At 38.6% G+C, this 17533-nt stretch overlaps 1 protein-coding gene across 10 annotated transcripts in view; it reads right to left on the bottom strand.

Annotated features, from left to right (window-relative positions):
* The window catches only part of FARS2 (phenylalanyl-tRNA synthetase 2, mitochondrial), a 531358-nt gene that overhangs the window by 348760 nt on the left and 165065 nt on the right, over positions 1-17533 (bottom strand). For all 10 annotated transcript variants that reach the window (XM_059179166.1, XM_059179167.1, XM_059179172.1 and 7 more), the window contains one exon: positions 4886-5045. In XM_059179166.1, coding sequence (XP_059035149.1) covers positions 4886-5045 — 160 coding nt within the window. The remainder of the gene's footprint in view (positions 1-4885; positions 5046-17533) is intronic.

The following is a 17533-nucleotide window of genomic DNA, read 5'->3' as shown; positions in this document are numbered from 1 at the left end:
TACTCTCAATAGATGCTGAAAAAGCATTTGACAAAGTACAACATCCCTTCCTGATCAAAACTCTTCAAAGTGTAGGGATAGAGGGCACATACCTCAATATCATCAAAGCCATCTATGAAAAACCCACCGCAAATATCATTCTCAATGGAGAAAAACTGAAAGCTTTTCCGCTAAGGTCAGGAACACGGCAGGGATGTCCATTATCACCACTGCTTTTCAACATCGTACTAGAGGTCCTAGCCTCAGCAATCAGACAACAAAAGGAAATTAAAGGCATCCAAATCGGCAAAGAAGAAGTCAAATTATCACTCTTCGCAGATGATATGATACTATATGTGGAAAACCCAAAAGACTCCACTCCAAAACTGCTAGAACTTATACAGGAATTCAGTAAAGTGTCAGGATATAAAATCAATGCACAGAAATCAGTTGCATTTCTCTACACCAACAGCAAGACAGAAGAAAGAGATATTAAGGAGTCAATCCCATTTACAATTGCATCCAAAACCATAAGATACCTAGGAATAAACCTAACCAAAGAGACACAGAATCTATACTCAGAAAACTATAAAGTACTCAGGAAAGAAATTGAGGAAGACACCAAGAAATGGAAAAATGTTCCATGCTCCTGGATTGGAAGAATAAATATTGTGAAAATGTCTATGCTACCTAAAGCAATCTACACATTTAATGCAATTCCTATCAAAGTACCATCCATCTTTTTCAAAGAAATGGAACAAATAATGCTAAAATTTATATGGAACCAGAAAAGACCTCGAATAGCCAAAGGGATATTGAAAAAGAAAGCCAACGTTGGTGGCATCACAATTCCGGACTTCAGGCTCTATTACAAAGCTGTCATCCTCAAGACAGCATGGTACTGGCACAAAAACAGACACATAGATCAATGGAACAGAATAGAGAGCCCAGAAATAGACCCTCAAATCTATGGTCAACTAATCTTCGACAAAGCAGGAAAGAATGTCCAATGGAAAAAAGACAGCCTTTTCAATAAATGGTGCTGGGAAAATTGGACAGCCACATGCAGAAAAATGAAATTGGACCATTCCCTTACACCACACACAAAAATAGACTCAAAATGGATGAAGGACCTCAATGTACGAAAGGAATCCATCAAAATCCTTGAGGAGAACACGGGCAGCAACCTCTTCGACCTCTGCCGCAGCAACATCTTCCTAGGAACAACGCCAAAGGCAAGGGAAGCAAGGGCAAAAATGAACTACTGGGATTTCATCAAGATCAAAAGCTTTTGCACAGCAAAGGAAACAGTTAACAAAATCAAAAGACAACTGACAGAATGGGAGAAGATATTTGCAAACGACATATCAGATAAAGGACTAGTGTCCAGAATCTATAAAGAACTTAGCAAACTCAACACCCAAAGAACAAATAATCCAATCAAGAAATGGGCAGAGGACATGAACAGACATTTCTGCAAAGAAGACATCCAGATGGCGAACAGACACATGAAAAAGTGCTCCATATCACTCGGCATCAGGGAAATACAAATCAAAACCACAATGAGATATCACCTCACACCAGTCAGAATGGCTAAAATCAACAAGTCAGGAAATGACAGATGCTGGCGAGGATGCGGAGAAAGGGGAACCCTCCTCCACTGTTGGTGGGAATGCAAGCTGGTGCAGCCACTCTGGAAAACAGCATGGAGGTTCCTCAAAATGTTGAAAATAGAACTGCCCTATGACCCAGCAATTGCACTATTGGGTATTTACCCTAAAGATACAAATGTAGTGATCCAAAGGGGCACATGCACCCGAATGTTTATAGCAGCAATGTCCACAATAGTCAAACTATGGAAAGAACCTAGATGCCCATCAACAGATGAATGGATCAAGAAGATGTGGTATATATACACAATGGAATACTATGCAGCCATCAAAAGAAATGAAATCTTGCCATTTGCAACAACATGGATGGAACTAGAGCGTATCATGCTTAGCGAAATAAGTCAAGCAGAGAAAGACAACTATCATATGATCTCCCTGATATGAGGAAGTGGTGATACAACATGGAGGCTTAAGTGGGTAGAAGAAGAATAAATGAAACAAGATGGGATTGGGAGGGAGACAAACCATAAGTGACTCTTAATCTCACAAAACAAACTGAGGGTTGCCGGGGGGAGGGGGTTTGGGAGAAGGGGGTGGGATTATGGACATTGGGGAGGGTATGTGATTTGGTGAGTGCTGTGAAGTGTGTAAACCTGGTGATTCACAGACCTGTACCCCTGGGGATAAAAATATATGTTTATAAAAAATAAAAAATTTAAAAAAAAATAAAAAAAAATAAAAAAAATAAATAAAATAAAAATAAAAATATAGGAATATAAAGAATATATAGGATTATTTAGTGGTTTCTTAAATATTATATTAGCAATGCATTAATACAGCAGTTGAGATGCTCTAATAAGCCTTGCTAAAACAAGGCAGAGGCTTAATGAACTAGAACAAGAACCTTTGTAAATACAGTTTGAATTCACACATAAGTAGGAAATCTTGAGTTACAAAAAAATAGACATAAATAAAGAGTAGTAGATGAGCTCCAGCTGAGGGAATGATAACTGCGAGGCCTACATAAGGCCAACACTATGTATTTTATCCTATTTTTCTGTATCTTTGTCAACACTTATAAATGTTAGGTATATAAGTTTTTGCATATGAAATATGATAATTGATAACTCATGGTGGTTTTCATTTTCTTTTCCCTTGTTACTAATAAGGGTGAACATTTTTTCTTATGTTCATTAGTCATTCTAGCTACACCATTTGTCATCTTCACCAAATGTTCATCCATTTCTCTCTTAGGTTGATTTTCACTTGTTTATTTGGAGGTGTTCTTTATATATGCTGAATGCTTCTTTGACATACCACTATACTCCTAGAATGTCTAAAATTAAAATGATTGACCACGGGGCCTGGGTGACTCTCATTTATGTGTCTAACTCTTGATTTTGGCTCAGGTCATGAACTCAGAGTCATGAGATCAAGCCCTGCCTCAGGCTCCACACTGGGCATGGAGCCTGCTTAAGATTCTCTCTCCCTCTTCCTCTGCCCCTCCTCTCCTCTCTCTCTCTCAAAAACTAAATAAATAAAAATAAAATAAAATGATTGAACTTAACAAGTGTTGAAGATGTAGAGCAACTTCAATTTCCATACACTATTGGAAGGAATATAAAATGGTACAACCGCATCAGAAAATAGTTAAGTGGTTTCTTAGAAAGTTAAAATACAACTACCATATGGTGTAGCCATTCCACTCCTCGGTATTCACCAAAGAAAAATAAAAGCATGTGTCCTTACAAGGATTTGTGCATGAATGTGCATAGCTTTACTTATAATAGCAAAATGCTAGAAATGATCCATATGTCTACCAATGAGTAGATGAATAAACAAACATGAATGGGTAGATGAATAAACAAACTAAGGAATGGAATACCACTGAGCAATAAAAAGAAACTACCTACTGATACATATTACAACATGGATGGATCTTAAAATAATTATAGTAAGTGAAACAAGCCAAGCCCCTCCCCCCAAAATAGGGTACATATCATAGGATTCCATTTATGAAAATCTAGAAGGTGTGAACTAATCAACATGACAGAAAGTAGATCACTGATGGCCTGGGATAAAGAGATGTAAAGAAGAACAGGAAGGAGAGTTCACCAAGGAACAGGAGGAAAATACTGTGGGTATTAGACCTGGTCATTATCTTAATTCTGCTGGTCGTTTCACAGGTGCATAGATATGTCAAAACTCATAAAAGTGTGTACATGTGTTCAGTTTACTGCATGTCAACTTAGCAGCTTGTACATTTTAAATATGTATAGCTTATTTTGTATCAATTATAACTCAGTAAAGCTGTTCCTTTAAAAACTTCCTAAGAATAAAAAGAGACTAAAAGAGAATCCTAACCATGCTAGGCTTCTATCTTCTAAACATTTTTTTAAAATACAGGTCATGACTGGGGATGCCAGGATGGTTCAGTCGGTTAAGCGTCTGCCTTTAGAACAGATCATGATCCCAGGGTTCAGGGATCAAGCCTGACATTGGGCTCCCTGCCCAGCGGAGAGACTGCTTCTCCCTCTCCCTCTGCCTGCCACCTCCCCTGATTGTGTTCTCTCTCTCTCTCTTTCTCTCTCGCTATCTCTCTCTTTGTCAAATAAATAAATCAAATCTTCAAAAAAATAAAATAAGTTAAAAAATAAAATACAGGTCATGATTAAAAAAAAAAAATCCCCTAGCTTTCTCTTTACATCTTTCTAAAAATAAGCAAAGCACTGTCTCAAATAAATTAGAAATAGTGAAGGGGGTGGGAGGCATTACAGGCAAAAAAAAATCATCCTGGAGATATAAGAAAGAGTAAATGACTAAAGTGAGAATCCAGGTCTTAAAAAGATTGTTCTTCCTCCAGGAAATTCTCTGTTAATTCATTTGCTATTGATAGCAGTAATCAGTATGCCAACATGCAAAAGTTTCCACTGGGCCAACTCACATGGGTGAGAATCTTGCCCTATCCACTCAAGTCTGACCTAATGATAACATAGTAATAAAATAATACTAATCAGCCTGTAGACTTTCTCCCCACTGATCTTAATCCATTATCATTCTTATCAAAGGTTGTAATCATTTTTCTTTCTCAAGCTAATTCCATTTTCATGCCCTCCTGCTCCTCAAGTGAAATGAACCAGTAAATCTGTACGTTCTACCTCACGGAGGACAAAAACCACTAAGTCACAATGTGGCCCAAAAAAATCTAGGCACACCTAGCCTTAATGATTTCAGAAAGATGCTATTTGTTAAATATTTAAGCCCCCAAAGAAAGGCAAAGGCATTTGAGTACCTACCGTCTCCAAAAATATGTGATACAAGCCTAGTAAGTGTTTGCTTAAGGTCAAACTCGACGAGTTTCATGGCTTCCATGGTGTGTGTCTCTTGTTTACAGGCAGAGCGAGAACTCTGTTCAAAGAGCTGTAGGCTTTCTCCATCCTTTATGCTAGCAAATAACTGTAAAACAAGAGGAATAATATGCATAAATAAAAATAGTATCCTGGCCAGCCTACATGAAAAAACATGGTATGGGAATAAATTCCATTAAGACTTCTAGTCAATGAATATACTGAAAATCATATTCATTTAGTCTGTACTAGCACTGTGCTACATGTTATGGAGAATCCTTAGAGAATTAAAAGACACCATTCTGATCTTTTCTCATCTCTTTTTACTTTGGCTTAACTTACAGGCACTTCCTCAAAAGAGATATTAGCCTCAATGCTAGTGCAAATACCAGTGAATCAGGCTTTCAGACTCTAAAATTATATTCCTGACCATCCTACAGAGTCCTTATAGTGTGACCTGAGATACATAAGAAGGTATAATAAGAATTATATTCTGTAAAGTCCATGAAGGCAGGAAGCACTCTAGACTTTGCTTAACCTTGTTATTTCCAAAGCCCAGGACAGGACCCAAGACAGATTTTTGCCATTTACTATCTGGATGAACACAGACCAAGTGTTATGTTAGGTAAGTTTCCGTAACAATTTATAAAATAGAAATACTAATACTAAATTAAGAGACATGTGATAATTAAATATGAAAGCATAGCACATTGCATTAAATAAATTTTTATTATCACCACAATCATCATTATTAATCCCATCTGATATTATTCATAAGCTATTTACCACTAAAAGTGTCCCCATCTTTTTTTTTTAAGATTTTATTTATTTATTTAACAGAGAGAGATCACAGTAGACAGAGAGGCAGGCAGAGAGAGAGAGAGAGGGAAGCAGGGAGCCCGATGCGGGACTCGATCCCAGGACCCTGAGGTCATGACCTGAGCCGAAGGCAGCGGCTTAACCCACTGAGCCACCCATGTGCCCCAAGTGTCCCCATCTTTAACAACAAAGTAGATCTTCACCTGCTAGGAGAGGACTCAAGATGGAGAACGGAGCCAATGAATCTATCATTCTTTCCACCAAACATCCCATGAAATAATTTTTTTAATGTTTTAATAAAAAAAAATTAGTCAATGGCTGTTTCTAGTAATATTGGGCTAAATAATTAGTACAAAACGACCTCATAAATCTACTAAAATATACAAAAATTTTTAAAAGCATAGAAGTAACACAATAGAGAGGAATTACTTAAAAGTATACAACCATGCACAAAACCAGAAAAAAAAAAAAAGCCCAGCATAAGCCAGAGAGAAACACTGCGAATATTTACATATCCAATATATCAACTGAAAAGCTGAACACTGGTTGTGACAGTTTACCATGGCAAGTGAGGCTCAAGTGAAAGTCCACAGTGTCTGACCAAATAGGGTTATCAAATAAACATCCCCATCTCTAAAGGACTTAACCCATGATAAGGATGAATATAATATTCTTGTCCAGACTTACAGTTAGGGGTCACATTACCTGGGCAAGAGAGAGAATCTCAGACTGTGAAAATGGACTAAGGCAATCACAAACTGGTAGTTCCTCTAAGTGCCCAGCAAAATCAAACCAAAATCTTCTCAGAAAAAGATTCTACCATCCTAGAACTCAAATTAGCCCAATGAAGACTGAAGACAATGCAGCTGCCAAAGTCTATGCCTTTCAACACCTATTCTAAAAGTAACTAAGAACAAAAAGAGCAAATGAAATTATTAAATACCATGCCCTCATCATGGCACAGACAATGCCCACATTTTAAAATGACTGCACATAAAAAACAAGGAAGGAAGGAGGGGAGGGAGGGAGGAAGTGAGTGAATCAGACAAGCTAAATAAATCCCAGAGAAAAGGAACTATTATATTCCCATCCCACTTTTTACCTCTGAGGTAAGCCAGGGCAAGCTAAGAAAAATTGAAGGAAAGAGAGGAAAAGGGGAACTAGTTAAGTATTAAAGTTGATCTAAAATCACCACCAGAAAGAGTAAGTGACCGTAAGTGTGAAAATCCTACAAGTATTCTAGGAGATGTGACTAGGGACCACAAGGCAGGACTGCGTGACAAATTAAAAGTGACAGACAGTCTTCAAAAGGCATCCTTACAACGGAAGAGAAAAAGATGAAAATAATGAAACACATGTCTTGGCAACTGGGTGGGGCAGAGTAAAAATCCTCTAAAAACTTAGAGGATTTTAAAAAAATCATCCCTTCCCCACCTCACCAAAAACATCCCCCCAAAAACAAAAAATTCCACTGAAGACTCTGCACTTTGCTGCACTAACAGAAGAGGGCACCAGAGAACTACAAATTCTTCTGAACAACCAGAAACCCACAATAAGTAACAGAGAAAATGAAACAAAGCCAGAGTTATTACTGCCCCCCCCAATCAGAAAGCCATTCGATATAGCTCAACTGATAAAAATCCCCTTTCCTTCAAAAACAAAGTCAAGAAGCAAGAGCAGAAGAAGGTAACATAATGCTTCAAAACTAAATTAAATACACTTAAACAAGCATTTGATGGTATAAAGAACTGCTTGAGTCACAAATTCAAAAATTAATAACAAAATGTATGGAAAATAGGAAGAAATGAAAAAAGAGCTGATTGAACTCAAGAAGGAAAGAGAAGAAAATTATCTCAGAATGGAAGTCTAAGCTATAAAGTACACAGGAAAGCATAGCCTCAGTGAAGACTTAATCTGGGCATTAAAGAAAAGCAGAAAGACAACCAAGAAAAGAACAATGAAGTGAAGAAAGAAGAGTCAGAGAGAAAGTGGTAGAAATGGAAGCCATGCAAAGAAGGAATAACATGTGTATAATTGGAAGTCCCTGAAAGCGGAGAAACAGAACACAAGACCAGAAGTATTGTGTACCAGATAAAACAAGTACTTGAGGAAATGTACCTGGGAGGACAAAACACAAGACATATCCTGGTAAACACAGATCTCAAAGATGAAGAGAAAAAATCCCCTAGGCCTCCAGGCAAAACGATCAAATAACTTAGAAGAGCAAAGAAACTAGACTAGCATCAGATTCTTCAAAACAACACACAAAACAGGGCAACAATGGAGCCACATTTGCAAACAACTCAATAATAATAATTTTTTTAAAAAATAAAGGTAAAGTTATGAACCAAGAATTTTATACCCAGCAACACTGGCTTTTGCACATCAGGTCTATTGAAAAGGCTGTAAACACACAAGAACATGGTAATCTCATAGTTATGAGGCTTTTTTTGAAGAATTCACCAAAGCATAAACTTCATTCAAGCAAAAGATAACTGGGAAATATTCAACCAAAAAAGTCCACCACATTAATGATGAATTACACATTAATGCACAAAATTATAGACTTGAGACTAAAACAAAGCAGAAATAATGGAAGAAGAGGGAGAGGGCACCAAGTGGTGGCAAGTGGAATATACCCATTGCTTACTGTATACATTATAGTTAATAGTTAAAGACCACCTTTCAAACTAACTAGAAAGTTAAGTAAGAAAATAGTGAAATGAGAGCATTTAAAAAGATGTAAATAGTTTTCTTCTATCCATTTAGCCATTCTATGTCTTTTGAAAGATTTACATTTACATTTAAAATAATCATTGATAGGTATGGACTTATTACCATTTTGTTAGTGGTTCTGTAATTCCTTTGTTCCTTTCTTTTACTCTTGCTCTCTTCCTTTGTGATTAGATGATTTTCTCTAGTGGTATATTTAGAATCCTTTCTCTTTATCTTTTGTATATCTACTGCAGGTTTTTGTTGTGTGGTTACCCAGAGGCTTACATAAAATGCAGGAGGGTTGTAACAATTTTATTTTAAGCTGATAACAACTTAAAAATATGAACACATTCTAAAGTTCTACATTTTTACTCCCCCCATTTATGTTTCTAATGTCATAATTTACATCTTTTTATCTTATGTATCCATTAACAAATTACTGTAGTTATAGGTATAACTACTTTTGTGTTTTAACCTTCATACGAGACTTATAAGTGATGAGCACACCAATACTATAATACTATATTATTCTGAAATTAACTACATAATTAACTTTAACAGTGAGATTTTTTTTTTTTATGTTTCCCTGTTACTAATTAGCACCTTTTTATTTCGGCTTGAGGAAGTCCCTTTACATTTATTTTAAAGCCAGTTTAGATGGCTTCACCTTTTTCTTACCTTTTCTTCAATTCTGAAGGACAGCTTCTTTTTGCTCCTCCTCCACTAAAGTGTTTAAGTTCACTAAAATTCACTAATCCTTTCTTCTGCTTCACCTAATCTGCTGTTGACCCCTCTGTTGAACTTTTGTGTGCAGTTACTATATTCTTCAGTTCTGCAATTTCTGTTCAATACTTTCCTATATTTTCTCTTTGTTGAAATTCTCACTTCATTTATGCATTGTTCTCCTAACTTTGTGAGCATCTTTATGACCATTACTTTGAACTCGCTCTCAGGTAAATTGTTTATCTCTTATTTCATTAAGGTCTTTTTCTGAGGTTTTATCCTGTTTTTTCATCTAGAACATACTCCTCTGTGTCCTCATTTTCCAAACTCTCTTGTTGGCTTCTGTGCATTAGATAAAAGAACTGTTTTTGGAGTGGCCTTGTGTAGGAGGTGAACCTTATCCTTCAACCCTGCCCCAGCACTAGGCTGTTTCTTAAATTTTTGTGATTTTTCCAAGCAGCCTTCTTTGTTCTTCATGACTCCCAGTAGTTGAGGGTGTTGCAACACCAGTCACTGACCAAAAGAGGAGGATCTCAGTCACCTCAGATGATTAGAAGCCAGACTGTAAGGCTGCAACTTTCAAAGTATACAAATACACCTCTTTCAAGGGAAGACTGGGCGGTAGGAGGACAGCCAGGTAAGAATTGTTTCTTTCTTTGCTACTATCCCATTAAGCCCATGACCACAAGACTGACTGACCACAAGAGACAGGCTACCAAATGATTGCTCTCCAGGTGGCAACCACAAAAACCAGAGCACCAGAGGAAGATCAGCCCCTTCAGAAGATGTAATATGGTTCCTGCACCACTCCAAATATCAAATATGGTTTCTGCACCATTCCAAATGTCAAAATGACTCCAAAGGTCAGAAAATTAATGAGTAATACAAGAAAGAATCCTTTTATACCACTGTTATTTAAGGACAATGAATGTATAAAATATTTTTTTTTAAACTGACTTTGGGGACATCTGGGTGACTCAGTCCATAAATGGCTGCTCAGGTTGTGATCCCAGTGTCTTGGGATCAAGCCCTCTGTCAGGCTCTCTGCTCAGCGGGGAGTTTGCTTTTCTCCTCCCCTAGCCTGCCTCTCTGCCTACTTGTGTGCACCCTCTCTCTGTCAAATAAATAAATAAAATCTTTAAAAAATAGTAATAAATAAAGAATAAAAACGGACTTATGTATTAACAATACAAATATTTCAAAGTGACACTTGGAGGTAAAAACAAATGGTCCTGCTTCATGTCACTTACAAAAGGTACAACAAAAACATTTCTCATCAATGCCATCCAACTAGATATTTCTTAATTGGATATTTAGGTTCTATGTGAAGAGTAATATCTATGTGGCTTTATTGTAACGTTGTGTATACATGTATTATATTGGCTTTATGTTCCCTTCATTCTGGAACACCAATGTCATTACACTGTTACCAGGAACAAATGGAATCCTTTCTCAAATTTCTACCCAAACAAACAAGAGAAACTTGATCATGTGGAAATTCAGAGCCTAAAGTCAGAGATGTAGTCCAATATAGTAATTTTCCTGGTATTCACGGGGCAAAACTAAGGGAAACAAAAGCTAAAGTAAATATTCCCTCAACTTAATAGAACACAAAGCTCAAGGACATCTCAGCAGTGGTGGTCCTTCCATAACACATTCAACAAATATGCTGTTGCACAGGTGAAAAATGAGCTCCATGACTGTTCTCTGGTGTTCCACAAGATGACAGCCCCAGAGTGTGTGCTCACAAAGGAGGAAAGTGCCCTTCTCCGACTCTCATGTTCTTGTTGGTAATATGAATCATACCTCATACTTGTAAGGTGTATTATTTTTTAAAGAGCACTTTGTTCATCCATTCATTATCCCTTTCCATTTGTCATAAGAACCTCCCCACCATCACCCAAAAATCCTCCCACTCCACGATGAACACTTTACACAGGTGGAATATGAATCTTTCAGAGTGTCTTGTCCGAGCTTTCACAGTTAGCATATCAAAATTCTGGGAGTCTATTTGGGCACTAAAGGTTTCAATTATTCACTGTGGCCAATCTAGTTTTAAAAGGTCAATCAGAACACCGGTATGTCCATGCAGGTACAAAAAACATATCAAAAATGCTAGAGGAGGGATGTTTGACATAATAAACCCAAAACCCACCAATGGTTCCCCAAAAGCAGCATATACTCTTTTGAGATTTAGGGAGATAAATAATATATTATATTTATATTTATATATATTTATATATAAATAAGTAAATATATTATTTTAATAGTTATGTATTAGTTTAATTTTCTACTAGAAAAATATGTCACTCCCATATCAAACCCATAACTTCAGAGATACCAGAGTTTAGGACAATACTAAGGAAAAGAATTCAGTCACTTTAAGACTACTTTATAAAAATTATTAGTATCTTATAGTATATACAAAATAGAAGTATAACCAAAAATTACTTGTAACATACACTAATGACTCGAGTTTGGAAAACTCTCAAAGAAAGAAAAGCAAAAATTTGTAAGGCCATCTGCACAATACAACACAGAAGAATAAAACCATATGAACAAATCAGCTATTATTTCTAGAGCAAATATAATACTGGAACTGGAAGAGACTTTACAGATCAACAAAACCAAATCCAAATAAGAAAATGAAATCCAGAGAAGGAAAGATCCCAGAAGCTAAGATCACTGAGCCAATTAGCCACCAGACTAGGATCAAAACACTCAGCTTACCCCTGATTTCAGGGACCTTTAAGTGGCTGCTTTTCTCTTAGCTTTATGTTTGAGAGATATCCACTGTTGATGAAATTAAACTTGATTTCCATTAACTGCATTAATGGGCTATGTCATTTGTTTTTCTACTAGGATTTCTTCTATTTCTCTGACATTTTCTTAAGTGTCCTTGCACAAACCCAAATGACCCAGAACACCAAATTCCACCACTACCTCAATTGCTTACAAAAGCCAGGGCAAGTTGTTTACAGATGAGAAAAGAATGAATGTGAGAAATTAATTCTAATCAGGCTCAAAACTAAAAGTGGATTGCAAAAACCAATTAAATTTAAAATTTAGAGAGTCAAAGGGATTTTTCAAAATGCTCAGATTTTTAGTATATGTGCTGCCGAAGCGAGCACAAAATGCTCCAAATTTTTAAACACACATTTAAAAAGCAAATAAAAAAGCAAATGGCCAGAAGAATAATATATATCTATGTGAAATCCTAAGTGGCCACACATACAGGGGGCTTGGATGATAGCAGGATGGAGTTATTTAGGACTGCTCTGTGGGTGCTAAAGCAGTTCTTCTATTCAGTCATTTAAACATATACACTGGGGGCTCCTTGGTGGCTCAGTCAGTTAAGTGTCTGCCTTTACTTCAAGTCATGATCTCAGGGTTCTGGGATGGAGCCCCACGTCAGACTCTCTGCTCAGCAGGGAGTCTGCTTCTCCCTCTCCCTCTACAACTTGCTCTCTCTCTCTCAAACAAGGAAAATCTTTAAAATAAATTAAAAGTATCCACTGATCATTGGTTTCAATGATCAGAGTTTCATCGATATAGCCTACCTTTCATAGTAATGCTAAATACCCACATGTCTTTGAGTTCCCGTGAAAGATAAAATGACCCTACAACAAATTTTGCTGCTACTGCTGCTGCTTGTACTACCTACAGGTGGCTGTCAGTTCTGGATCATTCAGTGTATTTACTGCCTTAGTGTGTGCTTACCTTACTTATTCTGTGTCTCCACTGAATCCTCACAAACCTTATTATTGTCCAATTTCTCAGATAAATCTGAGACTTAGAGAAGTTAAGTCACTTCCCACTTACACAGTAAGTGGTGGAGTCTAAATTCAAACCAAAATCTGACTCACAGACCCATCTTCCAGTTTCCGTGGTAATTTCCCATGACACTGTGTCCACTGTCATCTCTTTGTCTTCTGTGTAGCAAGAATCTACAGAGTATGATGGATAGGGTTAGGAACTGAATATAAAATGGGAACAGGGACGCCTGGGTGGCTCAGTTGGTTAAGCGGCTGCCTTCGGCTCAGGTCATGATCCCAGCGTCCTGGGATCGAGTCCCACATTGGGCTCCTTGCTTGGCAGGGAGCCTGCTTCTCCTTCTCCCTCTACCTCTGCCGGCCACTCTGTCTGCCTGTACTTGCTCTCGCTTCTCTCTCTATGACAAATAAATAAATAAAATCTTTAAAAAATAAAATAAAATAAAATGGGAACAGATAGGAGCTGCCACAATTTCACGCACCAACATGGCTTCAGGCATCCTATATAAAACAGTGACGGTTTATTCTAATTAAATCATTATTAGTGTGTGAAGTCCCACAAATCTCTCAAAATATAATTAAGGTTTGCCTTTCAAATGCATGAATATGTGTAAGTGTATCCGTGTGGACAGATATTTGGGGAGCACTGCTTTGCAACCAAACGGAGGCCGCACAGTGGTCTGCCTCATCAATGGGAAGGCAATGGGTGGCAGAGGCCACGTGCCCTTCCAAAGGCAGCATCGAGCGGGAGGAGATGGACATTCCTGTGGCATCTATTATGACACCCGAGCTTGATGCGGGTTACCTTAACCCTAAAGGAAAGAACAGAACCAGATGAAAAGAGTAGTGGAAAGGTGGAACTGAAGGGCTTCGGTGTTAACAAATAAAGGATCCTCACAGAGGTGAGAAAGCAGAAGAAATCAGGCTTAAATTCAAAAGTGGTTCAGAGAAAACCATCCAGAAAGAAAAGGCAGAGACTTATGATATTGTTGTGCACGGTATAACACTCTGAGAGATGAAACAGCATAGAAAATAATCCAAAAAAACCTTCGTTCAAGGAGCCCCTGGGGTGGCCGGGGGCTCACAACAGCAAGGTCCCTCAAAGGCATCCGACGAGGACATGTTAAGCATGTGGGTTGCACGAGAGCTGTGCTTTTTGGCTTCCTATTAAAGCTGAAGTAATTCCACCTTTCCTGCCGAAGTGTCAAGACGAGCCTGACCTCAGGGTCAAAGAAAAAATTAGACTCCTTCTCTGAATAATCCAAACAAGCTAAGAAAGTCCTAGAACATGAAACTGCATTAGTAGCATCAAGGCAACACTGAGAAAAATATATCTGAAACAGATATAATATGTTTGAGTTACAAAGCACTTCTGTATTGGAATATTAAAACAGGTATGATAAGGTAATTTGAATAGCACTTGAAGTTTTGACCAGCGGGTACACCCATCAGCCACCAATTTAGCTCATTCTAGGCTCCTAAGTCCACCTTTGCCTGAGGTCATAGAGTAGAAGTCTAAAGCCTTCAGGGACAGCATTCTTGCTCTGCACGAGAGCAAACGCAGGCCCAAGAAACACATACAAGTAGTGAACATATAACCCAAGATTGTGTTCATGGGAAAGTATTGCCAAGTGACACAACCAGATAAAACAGTTCAGTAGAAAGGCTGAGAACCAGAGAGAAATGAGGATATAGCTACGAATTCAGGCTATGCAAACCGGCATTTCATAAAGAGAAAGAGGGAGGCAGTGGAAGGAGAAGGAGAAGGAAAAAAAGAGGAGCTTTCAGATCTCAATGAGGGCGTCCAAAGGTCGTTTCACGCCGCGGACTTGCTGTTTCAGAATGACATCATAAAATAGCTCTGCAAGTTGACATTTTTTAAACTGTTTCATTTAGCTGTATGACTCTATTGGAAAGGATCTGACTCAAAAGATTACCAGATTAATTAGAGGCGGGCAGGCGAGTAAAAAAATAATAGCCTTGGAGTAAGAAGTAAAGAGAATTCGTTGGCAGTTGCAGGGGGGGGGGGTGGATGGCAATAAGAACGGAGGGGGGGGGGGTGTGTGGAGAAAGTGTGAAAACCCAAATGCGCCCACAGAATATAAGATAGTAATTAAACAGCTCTGCATGACAAAGAGGATTTCTTTCTGATGGATTCTGAACTTGCCTGGAGCTGGGAAGGGGGTTCTAGAGAACTAAATTCTACACCAAGGAATGGCTCAGAACACTACCTCTCCACTGACAACAGGAAAAGGGACCCTGAGAGGAAAACAGGCTCATTCAGAAGTTTTCTGGAATGACTGCCGTGCAGATTATATGATACAAATGCTCTCCTCCTTCTTACAAAATCATCAGCAAATTCCACACCTTTCATAATCACTCTGTTATGATGGGCCTCTTAGAGGAACCAAGACAGGCTTCTAGTTCTGTGTTCTGCTGAGCAGGAGGTGAAAACAGAGAGCACATCAGTGAACACAGACATAATGTTAACCAGAGACTTTTTAAATTCCAAATTGTGTAGTTTCAAAACTACAGGCCAGTATAAAATCAGTGCCATCTACAGGCAAAGAGGATAGGGAACTGTTACCACTGGCGATGGTACACAATCTCTACAACAACAACAACAAAAACCTCTCTTTGTTTTCCCTTATGAACCCATTTTTTAAAAGATTTTGGTCTAACAAGTTGTATTTACTTGATAATATTTTCAAAATTAGAGACACATAACTCATACCAGTTGATACTTATTTTTCTTTGTAGACTACTTCACCTCCTTAATTGTATGACTTTTCAAGGAGATAAGAAGTAGAGTTTTGTTTTTGTTTTTTATTAGGGAGAAAGAGAGTAGGCATGGGGGAAAGGGAGAGAGAGAGAGGGAGTCTTAAGCACACTCCAGACTGAGGGCAGAGCCCCATGCAGGGCTCGATCTCAGGACCCTGGAATCACGACCTGAGCCGAAACCAGGAGTCAGATGCTTAACTGACCACACCACTCAGATGCCTTAGAAGTAGGGTTTAAGATAAGACAACCCCATAAACACAATAGAGAGAACACTCAAACTGTTTGTTCATCTCAAGTTTCTGAATTATCAGTAGACAAGTGTTCCTCCCCCTGCGAAAGATAATTGAAAAGGCCACAGCAAGAAGGCTTGGAAATAAACAAAAATGAACATAGGTAATAATATATAAAAATAGGGCCACTACTTGTGACAAATATACCATACTAATGTAAGATGTCAATAACAGAGAAAACTGGGTATGGGGCACACAGAACTCTGCATCGTGTCTGTAATTTTTCTATAAAACCTAGAAATATTCTAAAACAAAAAGCTTATTACAAAATTGAATACAGGGACCACAGACCATGCTAAAGTAAGACTAATGCCCAAACAGCAATATTCCAAACTGTTGCTGTGAAAGAAGACAGGCTACCACGATCTGTAACCAACTGAGGAGCAACAGGAAAGATTCTGAGTGACAGTGTAACCTCAGGAATTAATACCATCATCACAATGGTATTGACCCCCTGAACACAGCGGGTGCTTGTGCATGTCTCCTTAACTACCTGATGAATTTAGAACTGCCTCTACAGGCATGTGCTGAGTCAAGAACGGAACCTTGGAGAAAGTATTAGCTGCTCTCTCTAGCCAACTTCAGAAACTAATCAGGTATGTCACTCCTAGAAGGTGACTGTCTCACCTACACTACTTCTGCCGGGGGGTAGGGGGGAATGACCTTTCCGGGGGGGAATGACCTTTCCATCTTCACTGAAAAAGAGAAGTCATCAGAGAGGAAAGCCCCTCCATTCCCACTTACAAATGCATTTTCCTTGCAGTCAACTTTCAGTCCTTCATGTCCATCTCAGTTTAAAAAGAGAGAGAGAGAGAGGAAGGAAGAAAGGATGGATGGACAGAAGGAGAAGAGTAGAGGAGAGGGGGGAGGGGAGGGAAAGAGAGGGGAGTGGAAGGCAGGGCAGTAGAGTGGACTGGAGTGTCTTCCTCTGTCAGGCTTCAGGCCTTGCAGTGACTTGAACATACCTTAGCCCAATCAATCTCTGCCTCCTCAAAGTTCTTACGTAGAAATCATCCCACATCTCATCCTTTATTCTCTTTTTTGGCTCTTTCGCCTCGGTACAGATACTCGAATCCTCCCTTTAAACAGTCCACAAAAGACACGAAGCTCTCTCTCATCCAGTGTCATGCTACTACAGACCGCTCCCCTCTTCCCAAGACAGCTGGTCACGCTTTCTTGGTCTTCTTCATAGCTTCCCTTTCCTACCTTTCCTATCACTAAATATTAGTGTTCCACAAGCCTCATTTTCAGCTTTGTACACTTCAGACTCTGCTTATGCTCTCCTAGATGACTGCAGCCAAACTCTTAGCAGCAACTACAGCCACAGATCGTAAATCTCCACCTCCATCCAAGGCAACCATGCCAGGGCGCAGACACATGCAAGCACCTGCCAACTGAACAATGCCATCTGCAAATCCTCCCCCCCAGACATATTCCAAACTCGGCTAGCTCTCCTGACCCCAACCCCAATATCTATTTCTCCTCCTGTCATTCCA

This window comes from Mustela lutreola, chromosome 6 (assembly GCF_030435805.1).
Source record: "Mustela lutreola isolate mMusLut2 chromosome 6, mMusLut2.pri, whole genome shotgun sequence".
Lineage (NCBI taxonomy): Eukaryota > Metazoa > Chordata > Mammalia > Carnivora > Mustelidae > Mustela > Mustela lutreola.
This window is presented reverse-complemented; position numbering and strand designations above follow the sequence as displayed.